The sequence below is a fragment of the Equus asinus genome, chromosome 29 (assembly GCF_041296235.1).
Source record: "Equus asinus isolate D_3611 breed Donkey chromosome 29, EquAss-T2T_v2, whole genome shotgun sequence".
NCBI lineage: Eukaryota > Metazoa > Chordata > Mammalia > Perissodactyla > Equidae > Equus > Equus asinus.
The window spans coordinates 28,076,038-28,099,994 of NC_091818.1; the positions used below are offsets into that span (position 1 = coordinate 28,076,038).

Below are 23,957 nucleotides of genomic sequence, written 5' to 3' on the forward strand. Positions count from 1 at the left end.
GCTGGTTAGCTCTCGGGCCTCCCTTTGCTGTGATGAGTAGACTGGGAAATCATAAGACACCAGAGAGGCTAAGGGACTCCATTGGAAAGAACTGAGCCAGTTGAAGGATGCACACAGGACGCTCTGGCCTGGGAGAGGAGAGACATTGGGAGAGATGTCATGTAGAGGAAACATTAAGAGAAAATATTAAGATGGGAAAAAAGAAACTTAAGCAATTTGCTCTGTGTTTTGAATGTATTCTCCTTTGGCATTTTCTCAAGAAACGGATCAATTTGATTGTCTTTGAATGCTTTCTGGACTGATGGACCTTTCTTCCTCTGAATGCAAATTTGTGCTGGTTGGACCAATAGATGTGCTTTATATGGGTTACTTTGACATAAGGTTTTAAAAGTCTGTACACCTGTACATTTAGTCAATCTGCATAATAATAATCTTGCAAGGAAGATAGGACAAAAATATTTTTATTTCCCCAAATCACAAATTGAGTCTCCTGGAGGTTAAAAGTGATTTTCCCAAAATAACAAGAATGGAGACTCAAAGCCGAGTCAGCCAGTATTCTTTTCCTTACTCCACATTGCTCTCTGAGATAAAAAATGCTTAGATATGCCCAGGAACTACCAAATCTCCTCTTTTTTCCTTCTCCTCCTTTTTTTTAAAGGAGAGGGAAGTAAAAGGAAAGACCTCTACAGCACTATGTAATCCAATTTTCTACGTGATGGTAATGTTCTGCGTTGTTCAATATGGTAGCCACAAGCCACTTGTGGCTACTGGGCACTTGAAATGTGGCTAGTGTGACTCAGAACAGAATTTTTATTTAATTTTAATTAATCTAAATTTAAATAAATAACCACATTCGGCTCCTGGATATAATATTGTGCAGCATAGTTCTAGAAGCCACATGCGAGAGATTAGCAAATCCCTAGGTATCTCAAACTAAAATAATAATTGGGGATAAATTGTATGTTATCATTTATCTTTTGTTTTATATTTGTTAGTATACCTTGAAGTCCAAACCCTTCATAAACAAAGCAACATTGTGGTCAGTGCTATCTGGCTGGCTTAAGATATTTTTCTTGACTTTTAATAACTTTAATTACTGAATATTATTTTTACAAATAATTAAGATGAAATAACTAATTTCCTCAGTAGCTCCATTCACCTGATTTCACCAGAGGTTTGTGTGTTCCTTTGCTGTTCTTAATCTTTTAATTATTATTGTTATTCTCTAACATGTTCAAAAGATATTAAGCAATGTACAGAAGTGCCCTTTTTAATACCTAATATACGTAAAGTCTAAAGCAGCAGCATCCATTCTGGATTTCTAGAAGCTCTTTGCATTTGCTCTTCCTTTGGAGTAAATGGGCACCAAGAATAAACCAGAAACAAAATAGAATGAAGTTTTCACGAAAAAAGGGGATTCAGTCAGCTTTTCTCTTACCACCAAAAGTTCACATACAATGGAAATTTCTCACCACCTTTAACTCTGAGTTCTATGAAGAGGTTTTCCTGCACATCAGCAGCCTTTTTACCTGCAACATGTTGTCTTTCTTCCTTAGTGCTTTAGTTCACAGAACAATTCAGAGGGTTTTACATTTTTCTAGAGAATTGTCAATTCTTCTGAACAAAAATGGAAAATGAAAGGGTATAAAGATAACATTACTACTTCAAAGAATTGTGTAAGGAGTTGGATATATATGCGGGATTTATACAACTGTCAATCAACTGCTGTTGGAAGCCACACCTACCACAAAAGCTAGTGAAAGAAGCATCTTCTTATCCTAAAAGGAATCGTCTGTGTGCTCCTTATGTCTTTGTAGAATACCAGTTGCACCAGTTACATTGGCAAGTCATTTGCTTATTGCTATCTGATCAAACGTAATCCACAAGAAATAAGGGTGGGATATTTCATATAAACAGAAAGCAGCTACAGCAGACAGATTGTCATCACATCCTTCAATCACCTTGCTTGTCAATTTTTTTGCAATTATTAACTAAGTAGGTTAGGTTGCCACCCTCATCAGGTACTTACAAGTGTAAAGCAATATAGAAATGATGGAAAATGGCACTAGTTTGCATCAGACAATTGTGACGATAAATACGATACTTGGTTAGTGGACTGATGTCATTCAATGTAGACACCGCGTACAGATGCTAAGCCATTGATAAAGTGCTGCGTAAGAGACTTCTCTGCTTCTTTATACCCGAATCTGCAAATGTTGGACACTGTACCCTACAAGAACCAACAGCTTCTTGGCCCAGGATGTAAGTTTCACGGGTCGAGATGTTGATGAACTGTACACACAGTACCTGAATTTAAACTTCAGGAGCTCAGTATATATATTAACCGCTTTCCTGCTCAACGGATGCCTTTCTTTTCTTCATTCAGGGGAACTTTGGAAATCTGGATTGTGATTCCAGGGCAAATGACAGATCCATCTAAGGAGCTTTTGCATCTGTTTTCTCTAACCAGGGAGGGAAGAGGTTGATAGGAATGAAGGAGTGGCTCAAATCGGCAGGATAATGATCGGCACTGCAATTAATTGAACCACTTTCGCTAAGTGACATAAAAATATTCTAATATTAAGGATTATTTTACAACTCTATGGAAGTATGCAGTAATGCATCTTGCATTCTTGTCTTGATGACAAAATGCACTCTTAGAGTCACAAGAGCCTGCCTTGTGTTAGTTATAAACAAAAATATATTTATATATATATTTATGTAACTACTATGTGCTTTAAAGAAAATTACTGTATGATTCAGCAGGGTTCTCTCGATCTTTTTCTCGCCAGGGATATGCTGATTTGAATGGCTTCTCAGGAATCGACAATAAAATGGGCCTTTAGTACTGAAATGGCAAAAAGTAAAAAAAAAAAAACCAAAAAAACAAAACCCTATGTTTAGAATCCCTTAACATTTTTGCTTCAAACAACAACTAAGGAACTCTCTGTATTGTTTCCTTTCGTTTCCTTCAGCCAAGAGCAACTGTGTCTTCATAGGACTTCACAGTTGGGAAATGGAGGCAACGCTTCATAAAACAAATCAGATCTTTTATTCTGAGGTGGGAGAATGGAAGGCCTCATTTGCCACTCCCTCTTTCCTAATCCTTAGCTAAAAGCTTGGAAGTTCTGTCACAGCTCAGAGAAAGGGCCTTCATTAACAAGGAAGAGGGAGGCATCGTCTGAACCTCCAGTACAGATAAAAGATTCATCCTGTAAAGTAATGAACTTGTTGGAACAGGTGGAGCTGGACCAGAAAAACAAAATCCTTTTGCCGCCCGTCTGGTGAAAAGATAGAAAATCTCTTAGTCTGTGTATGTTTTTGCTCCTGCAGGAGCTATTTTTCTCAGCCATCTTGCAACATTCATCATTGCTCTTTTGAGCGAAACGGTTCCGGCTTTGGAACAGTGTTGTCTTTGAGACATCAGAGAAGAAAATTTGAACCAAAGTGTAGATCCCTCGTGAACTAAAGCTTTCTTGTTATTCTTTTTACTCGATCCCTTTGCAACCCTGCACCTAAGCCAACAGCATTGTAATCTTGTCAAACTTCTGATAAGCCCACAGGAGATGTTCTGAGTGAACTATTGATGTCATTCCACTAGGGAATTCTATGTTCAGTGGTAAATGGTATCCTGTTTAAGTTTTAGTTTTTCTTTCTCCCTTCCTGGGCTGGGCTTGTCCAGAAATCTTGTCTCCTTCAGGCTACAGCAGCTTAGGATTCCTTTGTGTGTGTGTGTGTGTGTGTGTGTGTTTGTTTATTTGTCTTAAAGGTATAGGCAAAATTGTAGTCTTAACACCTGTAAGCCAGCACTGGTGCTGTTCTGTCCTAGAAATTTTAGCATTGCTCTGATACAATGAAACCTTCTTTCTCTCCCACTGGTTCAACCTCAGCATAGGCAGGATGGCCAGAACCTCTTCGAAACTTCATTGCAGGCCATCTGCTGGGGCGTCTCTAAAAGAGAAAATGAAAAAGTAATGAACACCTGGCGATGATCACATCACAAGAAAAAGATATTTGCCAAATATTTTAGATTAACTTCTAAACTAAATTTAGTAACCCATGAAATTATCTCTCATCACCACCATGGTCAGAATTATATACCCGAAAAAGTCCCGTGTTTCATCTCCATTATGGCATGATCAGCACCTTTCAGGTGGCCCCGTAGGATTGAGAGCTTCCTAAAGGCAGGATTTATGCCTCATGCATATTTATGTCTAAAAGATTCTATAAGTGACAAAATATAACTCGGCAAAAATGAGCTGCAATAAAAACAAGTCTTCTTAATATATAGCCACTGACACTTTCTCTTCTCCAGAAGTCAATAATGATATCACTTCATTTTCCTTATTAATTCACTCAAAAACATAAGCCCATAAAATTCTGCACAGTTCTTAGAAGTGTACTTCAAATTAGGGACTAGACTTCCTGGTAAATAAACTAAAAGAAAAATCACTTAGTATCTTAAGAAATTATTTATTAAGCTGAGACATCTCATATATAACTTTTTCGGCTTGAAAATTAACAGATGTCATGCCCTGAAAACTGAACCCAACATCACAGGGTGTGGACAATCTAGAGCCTATGAACTCAGTAACTGTACATGTGGACATTTTTTTTTTTGCACACAGTCCTAAAATACAAGTTATTTGTATTGACAAAAAGAGCGCATTTCTTCCCAGCACTCTGTCCGTCAAACCTTTTGCGATTTACACATAGAAGTGCTGAAATGAATTATTAAGTTATAGTAGCAGAAGACACTCAAATGCATTTCCCAGCCACAGTGACACTAGAAACTATTACTCCATTTATCAGACTGCCTGCATTTTTACAGTAAATAAGACAAGAAATATTGAAGGAAGTTTATTTCTATCTAAAGAATTTTAATGTGAAAAATGTTAAATATCAGTGTAGATATACCAGCATTTGGCAGCTTTCTAGATTTGCCAATTATATTTCCCTGTCAATGATTAATGGCCATAGAAGAGTTTTTACATCAAGTAGGAATGAGTATCTACTCTACTTTCTGGAAAAATACCAATCAAGGTAACTGCGTTCTGCCTACTAATTATATTACGTGCTGTCTATATAACGTTATGTGGTCAGAATGCTTTACTTTTATTAGCTGAATAAGTCCCATGAGGTAAGTGAAATGGAACTGTCCTTATTTTCCAAAAGAAGAAGTTAAAACTAAGAGAGGGCTAAATAGAAAAATAGTGTGTCCTTTTTGGAACTAAAAATCACCATCAATGGAAATATAGTAAGCATCTCCAGGGAGATAGATACTGTAACTCATGGTCACTCCTGTTTGTGGGACAACACCAATATGCTGCTGTACTCATTATTTATGACTTCCACTCTGGTTTCAGAGACTTCACAACTGGACTTCCGGATCCATAACTGCCCTAGTCCCTCTCTGAGTCAAGTAGCACCACTAAGTCTTTGCTCTGAATCTCCACGTTTGTAAGGTCTGGCTGGCAAGTAGAGCCTTGTGAACTAGCACTAATTTACAACCCAGCATGTAAAGATATTGTGGGATAGGTGACTTTTCATTAAAAAGGAATCCAGATGATGAGAATGTTGATGATGATGCTTGTGAAGGTTATATTTTATTAAGCTTTGAATCGTATTTCATGCTTTGTACTAAGTGATTTACATATATGATCTCATTTAATATGCACAACTCAATCATTTATATTTTGCACAAAGCTGTAAAGCTAGCAACTGGCAGGGCCAAGATTTAAAATGAGGTCTAACTACTTCCAAAGTTAATTGTCCGTGATATAGAAATTAGTTCTTAAAAATTTAGTGGTTTGCGTATAAGTCACCCGAAATTTGTGAACATGGTTCTATTTTTATTTCAGTCTTAAAAATATAACATTACCAACAACATCAGTATCCTATTAATAAATCAGAAATACTAAGTCAATAATTCTCTGTCTTAGGTGAAAAGATTGCAGGATTATTGGTAATGTTTATCATGTCCTCTGCAGGCTCATCACAGAGGTCCTCAAAAATGACGGAAGTGAAGCCTCTTCTGTTAACACAATACTAACTTATTTTCTGAATTAATTACATAACCTTAAAGAAAATTTCTCTTGATTTTGTTACTATTCTTTGTAGAAAAAAAAATAGAAGTACCCCAACAACATATGAAATTACTAGAGATCTCACCACTACATCACTTACATGCATTTCCAGAAACATTAAATCATCGCACATACTGTTTTATGAATTCCCTTTTTCTCCACCTAAGTAAACACTGAGTAACAAAAATTCATGAACTATCTCTCTACAAAATTATTTTAAAAGTCTGTAGAGTAAACTACTTATAAGTAACTCATGATTTATATAGTCAATTTGTTTTTGAGACTTTTTCCAATTTTTTTGACAATATAAATAGTGTTACAATAAATATCTTTCCTGCTAACCTGATGGGTATATATCTCTGATTAGTTCCTTTTATAAATCCTCAGAAGTGGAATTATTGGGTCATATGTTGAAGGACGTACGACCAAAGAAAGGTATAGAACATGGTTTCTCATTCATATGGGAGAAAAAAACATTTCAGGGGAAAGAGATTGTCAGTGTAGGTTGGAAAGGTGAGGAAAATACATGGAGGTAAGATTTAATATAGATTTCAAATAAACTTTCTAAAGATGAACAAAATAGAATAGGTATAATCCAGCTACGAAATTATTCAAGAAAACTATCTTATTTGTGCAAAACTAAAAAATTTATGCCTACCCCTATAGTTTTTGAGTAGATTAAAAGAAAAGACATTTTCCATAATAATATCTGAAAACTTGTAATGAGATCTAACAAATACCATGCAACTGGGGTTTAGAAAATTTGATCTGATTTCACATTCGTTTACAATTTGTTGATATCTCAATGTTAGCCCTAAAAATGTTGAACAAGAGTAACACCTTTACCAATTACTTTCTTCTAGTTAGTGCCAATCTGCTTCCTTTCTAGAACACTTTCACATATCACAAATCAATGATATGATCTTAAATACATCAGTTGCTTTCTCTGGGCCTTAGTTTCCTCATTTGTAAAATGATAGCTAAGGGTTTGTCTTCTAAAACTGTAGAATCCTTGTACTTGACTGCGTAAAATAATTGACTTTAACATTGGGGGAGAAAAAAAGAATGATTTTAAAAACTCCTCCGTTTTGTGGTTCTTCTCATCATCGTCCCTCCTGTCTTTCTCCACTAACTTTTAGGATTCCTAAGTTTAAGGGAAATCTATGTAAATCAGTTCTAACTGAAATTGCTTTTGTATGTCAACCAGCAGCTGCTCAAAGATTTCCTTACAAATGAAAATAATGGGGCAGTACTATGACTGTAACAGAATGGTTGAATATTTAGTTCTCATGGGAAAATCTTTCATGCTGGTGCTCTAACATGAGGCATCTATCTAGTGGACAAAGGGATCTAGAAACCTGGTCATCATGTCTGGCTCTGCCATGAAGCGTGATGGGTCACAATCCAGTGTGTACACTTCTTTCTCGAGGCTCAGATATTTTCAAATCTGTGTTCTTTTCAGAACGACTAATTCAAACTGTTACAGAAACTGATAGGGGCCACAGGGTCACTTGCTAACAGAGCAGGATGGCTGCTGAAAATTGAAAAATTCAAACCAGACTGTCGTGTTAATTCATTACACAGATTCAGGCAGTAATGCCTTAAAACATTACCAGGTGTGATGCGTGGGTGATCTCTAATTTCATTTCTGAGAATTATTTATGTAATTAATCACATTCAGAAGGAAATGCTCACACTGATGTGTCAGCACTGGGGGGGCCGTGCGTGCGGGTATTCTCCCTAATTACTTCTTCGGCACTATTAATTGCACAGTCATCCAGATCTGTCTCAATGGTCTGTGGCAAGATAATTAGCTGAAATATCCACAAACAAACCTGCAGGGTACTCTCAGTTAGCAGCGTACACAACCTGCAGCTGGAGACCTCTTCAAGCTCAGAGAGCAAGGCAAATAGCGCTTTCTGTGGATTGGATGAGCCCTTGAAGGAAGTTATGAGGCATGAGCACTTAAGGAGTTGATTTTGAAATTCAAGGCCCAGCTAGAAGACACCTGTGGTGCTTGATGGCACTTGACAAGCAGTTGTTCCGAAATATCTGGTGTTTGGTGCTGTGTTCTTCAGTGCACAGCGGCGAAGTGGAAAGATGCTGGGATTATGAGGCTTGGACAGCATCACAGTCCTGTCATTTCCCACCACAGGACTCAGGCAAAGTCACGTGTTTTCTTTGTTACTCACTCTTCCCATTTGGAAAATGAAATGAACTGGATTATTGTTTTTCAAGCTTCTTTTCTTTTCTTTTTCAATTAAAAAAATTTTAAGTCACAAACCTTTTGTTCCAACGAGATCTTACCTGGAAGCCTAAACAGGATCACACAGAGTAGGTCTCCCTTCATTGTGATGGAGGGACCCCTGTGTACCCACTCTGAGCCCTGAGGGAGCCCACGGGGACTATACCTTCCCAGAGTGTGTGTTTAGAAACTAAACAGAACTCGATTTGCATTTCTCAAACTTGATTTGCATGGAGATCCCAGGGGGCCTTGTTAAGACGCAGATTCTGATTCACTGGGTCTGGGGGAGGGCCTGGTTTCTGCATCCTATCAAGTGCCTGGGTGGTGCTGATGCTGCTGGTCCACACAACACACTTTGAATAGTGAAGGTGATGATTCTCTAAGGTCTCTTCATACAGGAGCATTCTTTAAAAGTGAGTGGAAGAAAAAATACTGAACTTTGACCTTCCTTGGGTCTCCAGCGGACCTTTGTGGGAATTGAACGTACATTCAGCAGGGGCAGCCTTCCTATATTTAGCTTTGATAAAGTTTGACTGTTCAGTGGAAGAGAGTTTTCTTCCTTTTCATACTTCCAAATACAAATTATTCTCTATTCTCCTTATTTTGTGTTGAATGTTATTTCAGTCTTAACAGTTGTAAGTCTGGGTTGCAAGATTTAGCAAATAGATAGACAGGGCACTAGTTAAGTTTGAATTTCAGGTAAACAACAAGTAATTTTTTTAAAACTCCTTCATGAGACACACTTATAGTAAAAAATTACTCATTTTTTTAATTTGAAATTCAAATTTACCTGGGTGTCCTGAATTTTATTTGGCAACCATACCTATAGTGGAACACTATGGCTTTAGGCCCTGGCTAGTAAAACTTGCAATCTAATTAAAATAAACCACTCCTGTTTGTGGCTGTGCCTCTTTGCTTCATGAATTTTAGGCCACTTTTTCCTTAAAAAGAGTAACTCAAATTGATTTGTCCATCTTCTGGTGGCCAAGATTCCAAGAAATAACTGTTGTGTGAAGCAAGGCCTGGGTGTTCTTTCACACATTCTCTGCTCATCCGATTTCGGTTGCTCTTCCTCCTGTGGCAGCTGTCCAAGTGTCCCGCAGCCACCTCTTCTCCAGCCTACACTACCTACTTGCCATTGGCACGTTACCTCCATTCTAGAACTGTCCGACGGGTGATCATGAAGAATTAGTTAATATAACATAGTTGGTACTTGTCCAAGATGAATGTTGTCCCAAAGCATATAGAGAACAGCTATATAGCGAGATTAACAAAACCATCACGTTATTCCTATGATCTTCTGAAAACTAAAGTACTCTTAAAATAAAAATGAAGTGATTCTCCATTGGCTGCTAAATAAGTACAAACTCATTAATATGGGAAGAAATATCTCATGTTTCATTTCAATACATTTCAAACACTTAATGTCCATTATTTTCTTTCACAGCCTGGTGGTTCTCAGACCTGACTAAAAATAAAATCACCTGAAGAGATTAAAAAGAAAGTATTGACGTCGAGGCCTCCCTCAGTCCACCGAGCAGAATCTCTGGCTGGGGTCCAGGCAAGCGTATTTTTAAAAAGCTCTTCAGGGCAGTCAGATGCCCAGTGAGGGCCGAGAACCACTGTCAAACCGTACTTCTCTCAGTTCCTTCTCCATCCCATAGTTTTTGCCTGTGGTATTCCCCCAACCTGAGATGCCACTTTATCATCCTGACTTATACAAACACTATCCATTTCACATTATTTCCAAGAAAGCTTTCTGGAGTCCCAGTTATAGGTGAGAAGTCACTCTTCACCCTCCTGTGTTGTCTCAGACATATCCTTTTATTTATCTATATCTCTCATTACATTGTGGCACACATTGTGGCTGTGTATATGGTTGCATACGTATGGTGTATGTATATGTCCTGCTCTATGTATATGTCCTTGGGGTCAAGTGTCATATCCTGTTCAACTCTGAAACAGCCACAGTAGTGGTGTACCAAAGATATCTGACATCTGGAGTAGATCCTTTTTATAACATCCGCCTCCTCCATAAGACAACATTATTTTCAGTAATAATCATGAAAAGAAATGAATAATAATAATGGCCAGAAAAGAAATGCAGATGGTGAAAGTCTTCCTGTTTGGAGCTTGATAGATGTAACTATGTCAGTAAAAAAAAAAAAAAAAAAAAAAATTGCAAATAAATATTCCCATACAAAAAGGGGAAATAGAATGAATTAAGGAAGTTTTGAAAAAAGGGAAAAAAGACACATGAAGGAATACTGCCAAATGAGTGAGCTCCGCAAGGCTCAGAGAATCATTTGCACTTTGCAATAATAGAATTGAAGTAGTTCAAGGTCTGTTTCTTTGTCTTTACAACCACAATGCTATCACCCTTTGTTCTGAATCTACCGCTTTAACACAGATCTACGTAGTATTATTACAGGTTGGTGATCCGTTGAACCCACGCAAGTACAAAGGACTCCAGACTCTTGTGAACTCAGTCTCTAAACGCATGCATGCAGCTGAGTCTGCTGTCAGGGGCCAAGTGTGTAACTGGGAGTTCTCTGAATTAATCTCCAGGAAGAAGACAATGTTTACAAAAGGATAAGTAATAAAACTGTGCAAAGTTGAAGTTTACATATATATTATGTTGGTAACACTCAACAGTAACTGAATCAACTCTTTAGAACTTAGATCAGCAAAAGCTTTTAACACCATTTAGAATTTCTGGCACATAGTGATAATAACAATTTAATTTAGTCAGTTTTATTATAATTTTACCATTTTCTACAAACGACACATGCCCTTATGACCTGCACCTGGACAGACTGCTCCCAATGCCCTGCCCTTGGTCCCCCATTGATCTACCATGTCTAGCAAAATGCCATAAGCAAGGAGACTCACAGTAAGTGTTTGCGTTGACTTAGATAGATCTTACTCTATAGTTTATGCCCCACACGGAGCACAGCAACCAGATTCTTGAGTGACAAACTATCTTCTTGGCTTTCTTTTTTCCCCTTTTGACTTGAGTCCATTATTGGCTACTTTGCTACCCAAAATGAGAATGACTGGTGATAGTGATTATTAGCACATTCATGCAGCGATAACTGCATTCAGTAAGCCAATAATGTTACTCTTAAAGAGTCTATACGTAAAACACAGTGCTGAAGATAAGGTATTTTAGGTATGTTTAGGGAAAATAAGATATTTGCATACAGACACTTGAACAGGAACTAACCAATAATACAAGTAAAAATGCACAGACAAGAGATTTCATTGCTCAGTCTAAAATCAAGTATCCGCTGAAAGTATTTGACAATAAATGCTATGAGTTTCGAGGAAAGAGACTCCATTTGGATTTGAGTCATCAGAGATGATTTCTTGGGCAGATTGAATATAAAGACGAAGGACAGAATGAAATTCCTCATCATTGTAGCCCTGATGCTCTTCGCAGGACTTATTCTAGGTCTTTAGAAAACCTCAGCCACTGGTCTTGTGAGCTTTAGTTTTTTTCCTCCTCTACTTTATCCCCTCTAGCAACTTCACCGACTTTAACATGCTCTTCTTCAAGGTTCCTCCTGGATCATTTTGAAGATATCTACTTCCATCTCTTCTATATTGCTCATTCTACCATCTCAAAACAGCCATCTCCAAGGCCTGGCCACCTCGTGGTACTGTACAGCCTCTAAATCCTTTAGATTATGGAGCATTGCCTCTCATTAATCTCCACAATTCACACAGACTTCACTTAACTTCCTGTCAGCCTGAATTCCATGGTGGGCCACTTCTCTCAACTTAGTTTCTCTTCCCTCATCTATATGACAATAAATCCCAGATAAGCTCTCCCATCCTCGTCATAAATCCTCATCTTCTAAATTTTCAATTCTAGGCCCTAAGCAGTCCCAACCACTGCAGAAAAAGTCACATATTCAAGTTAACCCAGCACCACAGAATCACTCTTTCAACTGGGAAGTCAGTGATTCATTCACTCTTCTCTTATTAAATCCTTAGGATACACTAAAACTCATCCAGTCCCATGCTGCCCTCCCTCAATCTTGAATTTCATCATCCATTTTTACTGAGAAGATTCAGCCATTAAGAAGATTCCAATCCTTCCCCTACTGTCTTCATTGATGCCTTTATATCTACTCATCCTTTCTTATTTGAAATAAAAAGATCTTCTTCTGTTGCACAGTTAATTGCTTCTCCTACTCAATCCTGTCTCTGCTATGAAGTTACTTCATTCCTTCCTCCTTCTCACGCACCTTAAAAAACTCCTTTCATGTTTCTTTACTTTATACCTGCACTCAACATCAGAAAAACCCTTTATTTGATGTTTCTTTGTATCCTCAGTACTAAATCTCTCTTGAATGTCTGACTGAATCTGTTGCCTTGACATTACAAAACCATTTTTTACCCTCTTCAATCTGGTGCCTCTTCCCTCCCTTGAAACTGCATTCTCACAGGTTACAAATGTTCTCATTGTCAAGTTAGTACCATTTTTCTCTTTTTCTGGGACTTCTCTAGAGCACTTGACACTGCTGCCTCCCCTTCATCCCTGAGCCTCTCCTTTTTTCTAGCTTCCTATGATGGCATATTCCCTTGCATCTCTATTTTATTTTCCTCTTAAGCTGGTCTCTTTTCCAGGTTTATAAACACTAAATGTTAGCATGTTCTAAGGTTTAGTCATGAGTGCTCTAATCTCTCTCTTCTCCATAGCATTCTTCTTTATTCTCTTGGGTTTCCACTTTCATTATTGTAACTTCCATTATTTTCTCATCCGACTGCTTAAACTTAATCCATTCCTTTTCTTCAGTTGCTTTTTTGGAGAGGCCCAATTGAGATTCGACCATTAGCTCCAATCCCTTGCAGGACGCTTGGTTTTGTCCAAAATTGTCCATAAGACATTTGGTCCACGTCAAAAGGTCCTTGCTATTTGGTCCAGTCCAAAACATCCATTAGACATCTGGTCCATAAGACATTTGGTCTACACCAAAAAGGTCCTTGACATTTGGTCCTGTCCAAAACATCCATCAGACAATTGGTCCATAAGACATTTGGTCTACACCAAAAGGTCCTTGACATTTGGTCCTGTCCAAAACATCCATCAGACATTTGGTCTATACCAAAAAAGTCCTTGACATTTGGTCCTGTCCAAAACATCCATCAAACATTTGGTCCATAAGACATTTGGTCCACACCAAAAGCTCCTTGATATCTGGTCGTATTTGGTCCTGTCCAAAATGTCCGTGGAGACATTGGGTCCACACCAAAAGGTCTTTGATATTTAGTCCTGTCCAAAACCATTTGGCATGGGCCAAATATGCTCAAGGACATTTTGGAAGGACCAAATGTCAAGGATCTTTTGGCATGGACCAAATGTCTTATGACCAAATGTCTTGTTTTGGACAGGACCAAATATCAAGCACCTTTTGATGTGGACCAAATGTTTTACGGATGTCTTGAATAGAACCAAATGTTTGTTAATTGCTCAAAACAAACCTGCTTAAAATCCACCCCTTCATTTTCCTTCTTAAACTAACTTTGCTTTCTGATGTTGATAATTCTGTCACTAGAAAATTTAATTTCCAAGTTGCTCAGATTTTGTACTTTGGAATTACCTTTGCATCTTTCCTCTTCATTCCACATATTCAGTGCAAAGAACCAGGGCATCCTCCCCACCTTTACCACTAATTAGCTATAGGACTTTTGGAAATTGCTTAATTTCCTGGAATCTCAGTTATCTTATCTGTAAAACAGGAATAAAATAATGCCCACATTTATGGACCTCACTGGTGAGTAGCGAGAATCAAAGATAATTAATTGAAAGCAATTCCAGATGCAAAGCTTTAAGCACACAAAACTGCTAAGTTCTATCTTCTTCCTTCATGTGGCTCTTGAATTAGCCCCATTCCACTCCTTCTATCAATACCCAAATTCAGCTCTCAGCTATCACCTCACACATGAACTACTGATAGAGCCTTATAACTCTCTTCTGAGGGTTCTTTTACTCTTCTTCCAGCTTTCTTCAGCCCACATCCCCACCACTATTGTCAACTTCTACTTCTTTATAACATCATGGATTCTCACTGCCTACAGAATGAAGCCCAGACTTCAAAGTTAGTTCTTCAAAGTCCATCACATCTAACCTCCAACTACGTTAAAGTCACTCCTAATACTTGTCCATAGATATAGTTGAATTCATCTTGCCCTTTCTTGATTCAGTGCTTCTGTAAAACCATAATACCTCTTTTCCATGTGAAATGTCATGTCCTCTTCCTCTTTGCTTAGGCACAGCATAGCACTCTTTCAAGACTCTGCTCAAACACTAGCTTTTTAATGAAATTCCCCCTGATTAATCTCTCTTTCTTAAGAATTTTACAGTACCCAACTGCACCCCTTATTCAGCATTGATCATATCTTTGATGCTCATTTTATGATTATTGAATTCATATGTGGCTATTTGGACTTTAAAGTTTTTATTTTCTTTATTTCCACATATGTGATAAGCTGGCAAATATGATTATATATAGGGTGACCATATGACATTAGCCAAATTAGGACACTTTTGAGAGTGAATGAGAGAACCATTAACCATTCTATCAGACAACAGACATGAACTAGGACGGCAGAGGGCAACCTGGGATGGGTGTTTACCCTCTGTGATATTAAGAGCATCTAACAGATTGCATTGCACAAATAGGAGCTTTAGTTTTGTCTGATTTTCCATGATACAACCTGAGAAGATTCCAGTCTTCTTTAGCATTAGCCTTAGTTCACAATATCATGTTGATACTACATTTGGCACTATCTCTTGATTTTTTGAACCACATTGCCACAACTCATGTTTTCTACAAACATAGAGTAATAATTTGCCATTAGACAGGCAATTTACTCCAGGGAAAAGTAATTTTGCAGTGAGGGTGCCAACAGGCCAGCTTGCTGTTGCGCAGTGACTTGGTTAAAAGACAAGATAATGCTGCTCTGGTCATAAATGTTCTAATAAAAGTCAAATGTGAGTTAGTGCAGCTCTGTACAACAGTAAGACTGGCTGTGTTCCTTGAGAGGTTGTTCTCACCAAGTTACTTGTATCTGAAGCATCAATGTGTTTCTAAGTGAGGTCAAAGAAAAGTTGGCAAGTTGAGCTCTAATTAGCCATGACCTTAGGAGTGGTGAATAGGGAGCTATTTTCTACCCTGAAGGGATTGTGTGCTTGAATCCACATTTAATCACAAGGTTAGGAAACAACCCAATACAATGATTTATGCCATCTAATCCACGAGTGGACACTATTCATCCAATGATTTAGAGTAACATTTATCAATCGAATCATGGCAAAAACAGACCTGTAATGTTTGACTGGTATTTCATGATATGTTAATTTTTGTAGGTTTAAATTAAAAGTTTTAGAAAAAAATTTAAAAGGAAGATAGCAAACTTTTTACTTATTTAAGGTACTACGTTGAAAAATGGATATCCATAATGGTGTATCTTTTTCATATTTGAGAAACTTGATCCATTTATTTTGGAATTTATGATACATACTATCTCTTGTCAAATCAATTCAGAAATTGCAATAGAAAACATAATTATGATCCTGAGAAGGGGAACAATTTAGCATCAATATGGCAGGAAAATAAAAGGTAAAGAATATTTGCTATAGAAAATCAATTGTAGCGGTATTACAGATGCAATTATAATTATGTTTTCATACAATGTTATAATTGACCAATATCAGTGTTTAATCATCCTTACTTAGAGCCTCTAGTAATGTTCATTACTGTCCTTTACAAGATTCTTGCAACTTCTACAAAAGCTTAGTTGAGAGTGCCAGACATTCATCCCGTGATACAGAAGTACTGATAACCATTTTACTGATATTATGTGAGCCAGGTTATAGTCCTGGTGGTAACTCCAATGTTTACAACATTTTACAAATGAGAAAAAGAAATAAAAAAGCAAGATGTCTGAGATAGACCAATTAGAACCTATAAAGATGACTGTTTTTATTGCACAATCGATGGTATTACATCCAGGGCTGGATAACATGGTTTATGAATTATTTAGATCACTTGTTTTTCCTGTCCTCTTACAATTTAGATAACTCACCAACACTTGCTTAAGAAAAGAGAGTAGGGATGGGGGATAAATGAACCCCTCCAATAAATACAAGAAGGTAGGGGTGGGAGATTGAATACTTCCAATAAATCTTGTTATTTATATAATTTTTGGCTGACATTAATGACTATTTTTAAAAATAGTGCTTTTAACATTGTGCAGATAAAGGTCGTTTGGGAGTCAGCAAATTCAGTTTCAATTCCTGATTGAAGGTTTGAGGAATTGACCAAAAGTCACAAAGTTAGTAAGTTAAAAGCTAGAATTTACACAAGGTCTGCCCATTTGCCCTGTACTCTTTCTGCTGCATTTTACTGGTTCCTGGTTCTGTTACCATCAAATACCAAGGTCTTAAGCAAATCACTTCCTATCTCTTGTTATCCACGTTTTCATGTATAAAATGAGAAAGTGGACAAACACCGATTCTTTACCTAGTATGAGCCTATAACCTCCAGCCAGCCTTAACTGATAAATATATGCCAATAATTTTTTAAGGGCAATATTCTTTTATCAATGCCATTATTTTAATTTTATGCATTTAAAACACACTGTGAATGACTCAACCATAATATTGCAATAAAATTTACATTAAAAATGTCTGAATACATCAAATCCTATAACATCAATGTTGCAATTTAAAGAATTGTTTATATTTTCAAGCATACAAATGTTTTTTCAGGAAAATGGGCTTTTATTTCTCTTTCGGTGAGACACACAATGCAAAAAGTTGTGAATCACTGCATTTGATTTTTCCTTAAGTTTCCTGCTAACTTCACCTTTCTAGCATTTCATGCTTTCGTTTATTGAAGTTCCACTTGGATTATTTGAGATGAGACTCTTTATTCGACAATATTTATGAAGCACTGTGTGTGTCCTTGGGGATAAAAACAATGAATGAGACAGATGTGCTGTCCCCTGGAGCTCCCATATTCTCATTAAAGTTCACCAAGAAGTCACAACGAGGAAAGTCCTTCTGATTTTGTTTTAAGCTCACTCCCTTAAAAGCACTGATAGTCAATTCCACCTATTAACCAGACTTAATGGAAACAAATTTCTCTCTCATAATCTCTGGCTACTTATTTGTCCCACTGAAACACCATATATCATTTCATCTTAAAAATAGATATACACCAAATTTTCAATTACCCTAAATATATTCTGCTAAATAGATTTTAGAATTGGTAAACAAAAAAAAATTAAATCCCAAAATATGATTGTTTAGTTTTTTAAAATGTTTTATTTTGCTTTTTCCTTCTTGTACTTCTATAATTTCTTATAAACAATATTTCTCTTGCATAATTTTCTGTCATTACAAGTTGTTTTTTCCCCCAACAATCTCTTTACTTTTACATTTGGATTAGTCACTATAAACATATTTATAACCTCAGCTTTCTTTTGATTTGGTTTTGCCAACATCCTCAATAATTTTTAGTCCATCTGGTTCCTTTTGTTTATACCTTTCCTAAACAAATTCTAATGCGACTATATTGTTTGCCAAAACACACCCAGCCCAACAATTTTTCCCTGATTTTTCATTATTCTAATGAATTTCTTATGTGGCTTTACATCCACTAGATGATAACTATTTTCTCTATTAAGAATCCTTCTTTTTAAATTTTCTCAATGGATTAATAAATTGGAATGTATTTCTTGCTCACATTATGGTCCAAGACAAGTGTTCTCATAGGCCGGCAACTTCCTCCCAAGCCTGGCTCAGGCTTCCTCCATCTTGGCCTCTCCATTCCCTGGGGACTGTGTGCAGCCAGTTGGTGGAACAGGAGGGAAGGTATGTAAAAGGCACATCCAGTTCTTAAAAGCCTTGGCTTAAAAGGCACCTATCACTTTCTATTGTGACTAGTAGTCATATGGCCACACTCAGATGCAAGAGAGCATGGAAAAGGTAATCCTAAACTGTGCAATTACTTACCAGTCACAAACCTCTTCTATGGAACTGGGAACATGAATTATGGTGAATAGTCAGCCATCTGTGCTATAACACTCATCTCTCTCTTTTTTTAAAGATTTTATTTATTTTTTTCCTTTTTCTCCCCAAAGCTCCCCAGTACATAGTTGTATATTCTTCGTTGTGGGTCCTTCTAGTTGTGGCATGTGGGACACCGCCTCAGCGTGGTTTGATGAGCAGTGCCATGGCAGCGCCCAGGATTCGAACCAACGAAACACTGGGCCGTCTGCAGCGGAGCGCGCGAACTCAACCACTCGGCCACGGGGCCAGCCCCAGCACTCATCTCTTTTTAATGGTTTATATGAGGCTTAGAGATTTATAAATATAAGACCCTTAGCATAATATATGCAATAATAAGTAATATCTAGTATTATTACTTGTAACATTATTATAATTTTACCACAATAAATGGGAGCTTAGACTGTACATAAATAAATTATGCACATTATTATATAATATATTATATAAATTACAATGTGCATATTAAATAACAATTGCATTTTTAATTAATTTTTAATTGAGGTATAACTGGCATCTAATATTATATTGGTTGTATATTAGCGATTACATGTAAAAAATGATAAGTGGAGCAACATATAGAAACATATAGAAAAAATGTTGTAAACATTTTCCAAGCATTTCCAAAATTTTTGTTGCCAGAGGAAGCAAGTTGAAACATGAGATGCGTGTGACAGCAATAATAGCCACTTTCAAATGCACAAAGGGCAGTCATATGGGTTTAAGTGCCCAATTTTTTCTTTCTTTTTAAAAAAGTCATCCAGTGATTTCACTAGGATGTCTTAATGTCGGTTGTTTTCAGCCAATAATCTCAGGTACGCAGTGTTTTCTTTCAATGTTTAGATTCTTTTTTTTAAGGTTTCAGGAACTTTAAAAATAATATAGCTTGTAGTATTCATTTTTTTCTTCTTTTGCTTTTGTTTTCTTCTTTAGGGATTCCAATTACTCATACACTGGATCTTCTTTGCAAACCTTCAATATTTGTCATTATCTCTCAAATCCTTTTTACCTCCTTCTTCAGCTCTTTTCAGCTTTAAAAATGCTCTTTCCTTTAACTTAAGGTTAAATTTAAGATTTCCTCAAAGGCTTTAAGACTTGTGTTTATTTGCTCTTCTGTTATTTTAGTTTTTTCCTCATTTCCAACATGATTTTTTTCTTTTACTTCTAATTCTCAAGGATTTTCACCACATTTTTTAGTTTATCTGATACTAATTTGTGTTGTTCTTTAATGTTTTGCATCATTTTCTTATTGCTTTTTAGCTAACTTTGAAATAGTACTTTGGAGTTTTCAAGAGGTTGTTTTAAGCATGTGCTTCTGATATGCTTTCATGTCTGTGGGGATATTATTCTGCTCTTTAGTTTCTTTACATTATAGTATCATTGCCTGGGATTTCACTTCCAAATTTTCTTTTGCTCATTTCTGTGTGAATTTCGTTTCTTTAAATTTTAGAAGGAGGGTTGCTTCAACTAACATTTATAGTTTCAGAGTTCTCTCTTCTGTGGTTCTTTTTTGTATTAAAAACATGCAATTTTTTGCTTTCTGATATTTCCTGACTCTGTTCCCTTCTCCAACTTTTTTTTTTAATGAGAAAGATCAGCCCTGAGCTAACATCTGTTGCCAATCTTCCTCTTTTTGCTTGAGGAAGGCTGTCCCTGAGCTAACATCTGTGCCAATCTACCTCTATCTTGTACGTGGGATGCCGCCATATCATGGCTTGATGAGTGGTGTGTAGGTCGGTGCCCGAGATCCAAACCAGCGAACAGTGGGCTGTTGAAGCTGAGCAGGTGAACGTAACCACTACGACACTGGGCTGGCGTCCCCAACTTTTATATGAACCTTTTTATTTTTTTCATCTCTGTTGTCCCTATCCTACTCAATTTCATTCCACTTCCAGGGTTTTCTCCTAGCATGTACACTATCATGGACGATGGCTCTGGTAGGTCAGTTTTGAGAATTCCTTGGGCTATACCGCTCCAGACTCTTCAGAAATTCTTACAGAAGTCCCACGCACTCACCTGCAATTGATGTTGGTACCTGCCCTTTCTTCTTTCTGCTACCATTCTCACGTTAGCCTGCTGTATTTTCTAGCCAATGCCCATTGGCTATTTTGTGGTTCTTCTGTTTTCAGGCCTGCTGGACACCTTGCTGCTGCCTTTTGCCTTCTCTCACACAGATGCTGACAACATTCAGGTCTTGTGGATATTGGTGGTTTGTTATCATCTGCTGTATTTGAGGGTTCATAATTGTATTTGGACAGAAGCTGTCAACTAGTTTTGTTATAAATGTTATGAATGTTATAAATGCTGTCCTTAGGTTTCTGACTTTGATATCCAGTTGTTTTCTCTGTTTTCACCTGGTGATTTTGGAATAAAAAAAACTTATGCTGCTACCACCACTACCAACTCCCTAGGATCTTCCATTACTTACTAGCTTTTGATATCTGAAGGATTCTTTGTGCATTTACTGTTAAATCACATCATTCACTACTATAAAATTTTTCACCAAATTGATTTGAATGAAAACATTACTGAAAACATTCATAGTAATGAAAATATACTCGACTATTGTACCTACTTTTCATTGAAAAAGAGAACAATATAAGCAGTTGTTAGACTATGTGCTGAGATGAATGAATATATGTATAATACATACAATATACATTATATGTGTTAGGCTTATAAGGCACTAAAGCAAGGCAGATAGTCACCTGTCTCTTTATTACTTGGTGGTCAGTAAGAGATAATGCTGTATTTCCTTACCTGGAGGTTCGTGGAGGAAAACTGACTAAGTAGTTGCAACTCTCCTTTTAGCTCCTCCTGATCAAGGTGGGGGATCTACACTCTCTGTCAGGGAAACAAGTCTGTGCCTGTCTGGAATGTGACTAAGCTGCATCCTTTATTGGCACGTGGGAGTTTCGACGTGAATGAAGTCTGCTATAGTCATGAGGACGAGCAAGAAGCAAAAAGGCACTTTGTTCATCAGCAGCAATTATAACATAAAGACATTGCTGATCACTGATTAGAATAAAATAGGAACACGGGAAATGCCAACTTAAATTTCAGAAAAAAATTTAAAGTGTAAATATTTAAAAATTCTCTAAGGCCACTGAAGAATGTGAGAGGGAAGGAAACAAGATAACAGAAGTGATTTGGAATGGCCAGAGCTTACACGTCAAAAGCCAAAAGCTCTTGGAATAGTCTGAGTCCTAGAAGAAAGAAAAAGATGGAGATAGAAAGAAAAACAAGGAAGAGTTTGTTTCTAAGTGGAAAATGCCAAGTATATTTTGCCTCTTATACCTATTTAAAGAAAGCATGCATATTTAACTGTCATCTTCTCTTGGTAAAATTTAAGAAATTGTTTGAGGAGAGGACTATGGGAGAAAGCAAAATATAGTACTTTGTATCTCTGCCTCTATGTTACTTTCTTATGTTTCAAGTAACGCCTTATTGGGAAAGAGTTGTTTAAGGCACTTTACATCAGTTGTTGCTTTCCTGATAAATACCTTTGTTTTTATGCAGACTTTTTACTAAAACCAAACTGGAGCCTTGTTTGCCCTACAGCGACATGAACATGAAATCTATGCATTACCCAATACTACCAACTTCCTTAAAAGGTGAGAAGTTGGTAGGTCACCCCTCCTCTCAGATTATTACCTCATAAATAGTGATATTCTCTGGATAGGAGAGCTATAGTCTTCCTCATTGTGTGGGTATGTGTTTTACTTCTTCACATTTGGTTTCTCAAAACATAAGATGTCTTCAAAAACTGTAAGTATGTACAACATGCCTTCTAGTTTACTTTGCTATTTTTGTATCTTTCTGAAACACATACAAGTTTGGGGGGGGGCACCAGGATATCCTAGCTTGCAGGGACAGAGTGAACCTTAAATTCACTCTACCTCAACCACTTAGATGATGCTTAAAAGAGCTCTAAGAAGTTCTTGGTAAGGGGACTTCTTGCATGCTTAAGTAACCCTGGTGATGAAGAGCTCATCACTCGAGCCTCTGAGTACTATCTCTGAGTCCCTCTGATTATTAGAAAGTCTTTACATTGAGCCCATATTCGTATCTTCATAGCTTCTTCCCAGAGAGCCTCATGTCCAACCCTCAGATCCATCCAGAACAAGTCAGATACCTCATTCATAGGACAGTCCATTAACACTGGTGGGGAGCTATCGTGCTCCTCCTTCTATACTTTCTCTGCTAGAACGTCTCCTTTCTTTCATCCGTTCTTGGCATAAGTCAGAATTCTTTAACATTCTTACTCACTCTCCTCTGAACACATTGTAGGTTCAGCATGTTCCTCTACAAGGATGAGATGCAGAATGAACCCTATTACTTTTGGTGAGATGCCTTCCCGCACCTCATGAAACACGTCGAATATTTTTAAATTGACAGCCACATGCTATAAACTATAAATTTTGAGATTATTTTTCACTAAAATTGAATATTCTTTACCTATCCTCATGACACATCAAGTTTTCTCCATATTAAACTTGTACATATTCAAGATTCAAGCCCAATTACAAGCTACTAATACAAATATTTTAAGATACAAACACAAATATTTCAAGGGGAACGTGAAAAACTAAGAAAAAAAGTGATATGTGACATAAACATCAGATATAAAACAAAAAAACATCTGATATACAATTAAGAAAACATTAGTCCTGGGGCTGGCCTGTTGGCATAGTGGTTAAGTTCATGCATTCTGTTTCAGTGGCCCAGGGGTTCACGGGCTCAGAACCCAGGCACAGACCTACACACTACTCATCAAGCCACGCTGTGGTGGCATCCCACATACAAAATAGAGGAAGATGGACATAGATATTAGCTCAGCAAGTCTTCCTCAAGCAAAAGGAGGAAGATTGGCAATGGATGTTAGCTTAGGGCCAACCTTCCTCAAAAAAAAGAGAAGAAAAGAAAAAGAAAAGATTAGATCTTACTAGAACCCTAGAATTTTACATTGCAGTGAGATTTTGAATAATTGTTACAAATTTATTTTCTTTTTAGAGAAGAAAATGTTTTCTCCTTTTAACAAAACAAGTATCATTTCTCCTTCAAAGTCTTTGCCAAGGATAACACTTGACACAGTCAGTGTTCAAAAAAAATTTTTTTTGAACAGATGAATGGCTTTTCCATTAAAATATAAATATTGTAGTTAGCTGAAAGTTGAGAAGGTAGAAACTAATAATTCTGACTCTGTATTCCCTTACTATGTGATGTAAGAAAAATTGTTTTAATTTTGAATTGAAAATTATTTTGTTTATATTAAGAAAGTTTTTATAGAGGCATCACTTCAAGAAAATAGAGCAAAATAATCTTAATCTACTTGCAAATTAGAAATACCTTTGGCTAAACGCTTCTAATAGAATTACAAAGAGCATGATTACTTGTTTCATTTGAAATACAATTTTTTTACATTTCTATTCTCCAAATTTTTTAACCTCCTTAACTCAAACTTAAAGTTTTAATTTTCTTACAATCACAAATAATTCTAGTATTATTTATAAACCAAACCATGTCAAAATAATCAACTTAT

The 23,957-nt window shown here is 36.8% G+C and overlaps 1 protein-coding gene across 2 annotated transcripts in view; it reads right to left on the minus strand.

Moving 5' to 3' along the window:
* Positions 1 to 444: 444 nt before the first annotated feature.
* Positions 445 to 23,957, minus strand: part of PLXDC2 (plexin domain containing 2) — a 406,735-nt gene continuing 383,222 nt past the window's right edge. For both annotated transcript variants that reach the window (XM_070501269.1, XM_014846019.3), the window contains exon 15: positions 445 to 3,951. In XM_070501269.1, the coding sequence (XP_070357370.1) occupies positions 3,835 to 3,951 (117 nt within the window). In that variant the 3' untranslated portion in view covers positions 445 to 3,834. The remainder of the gene's footprint in view (positions 3,952 to 23,957) is intronic.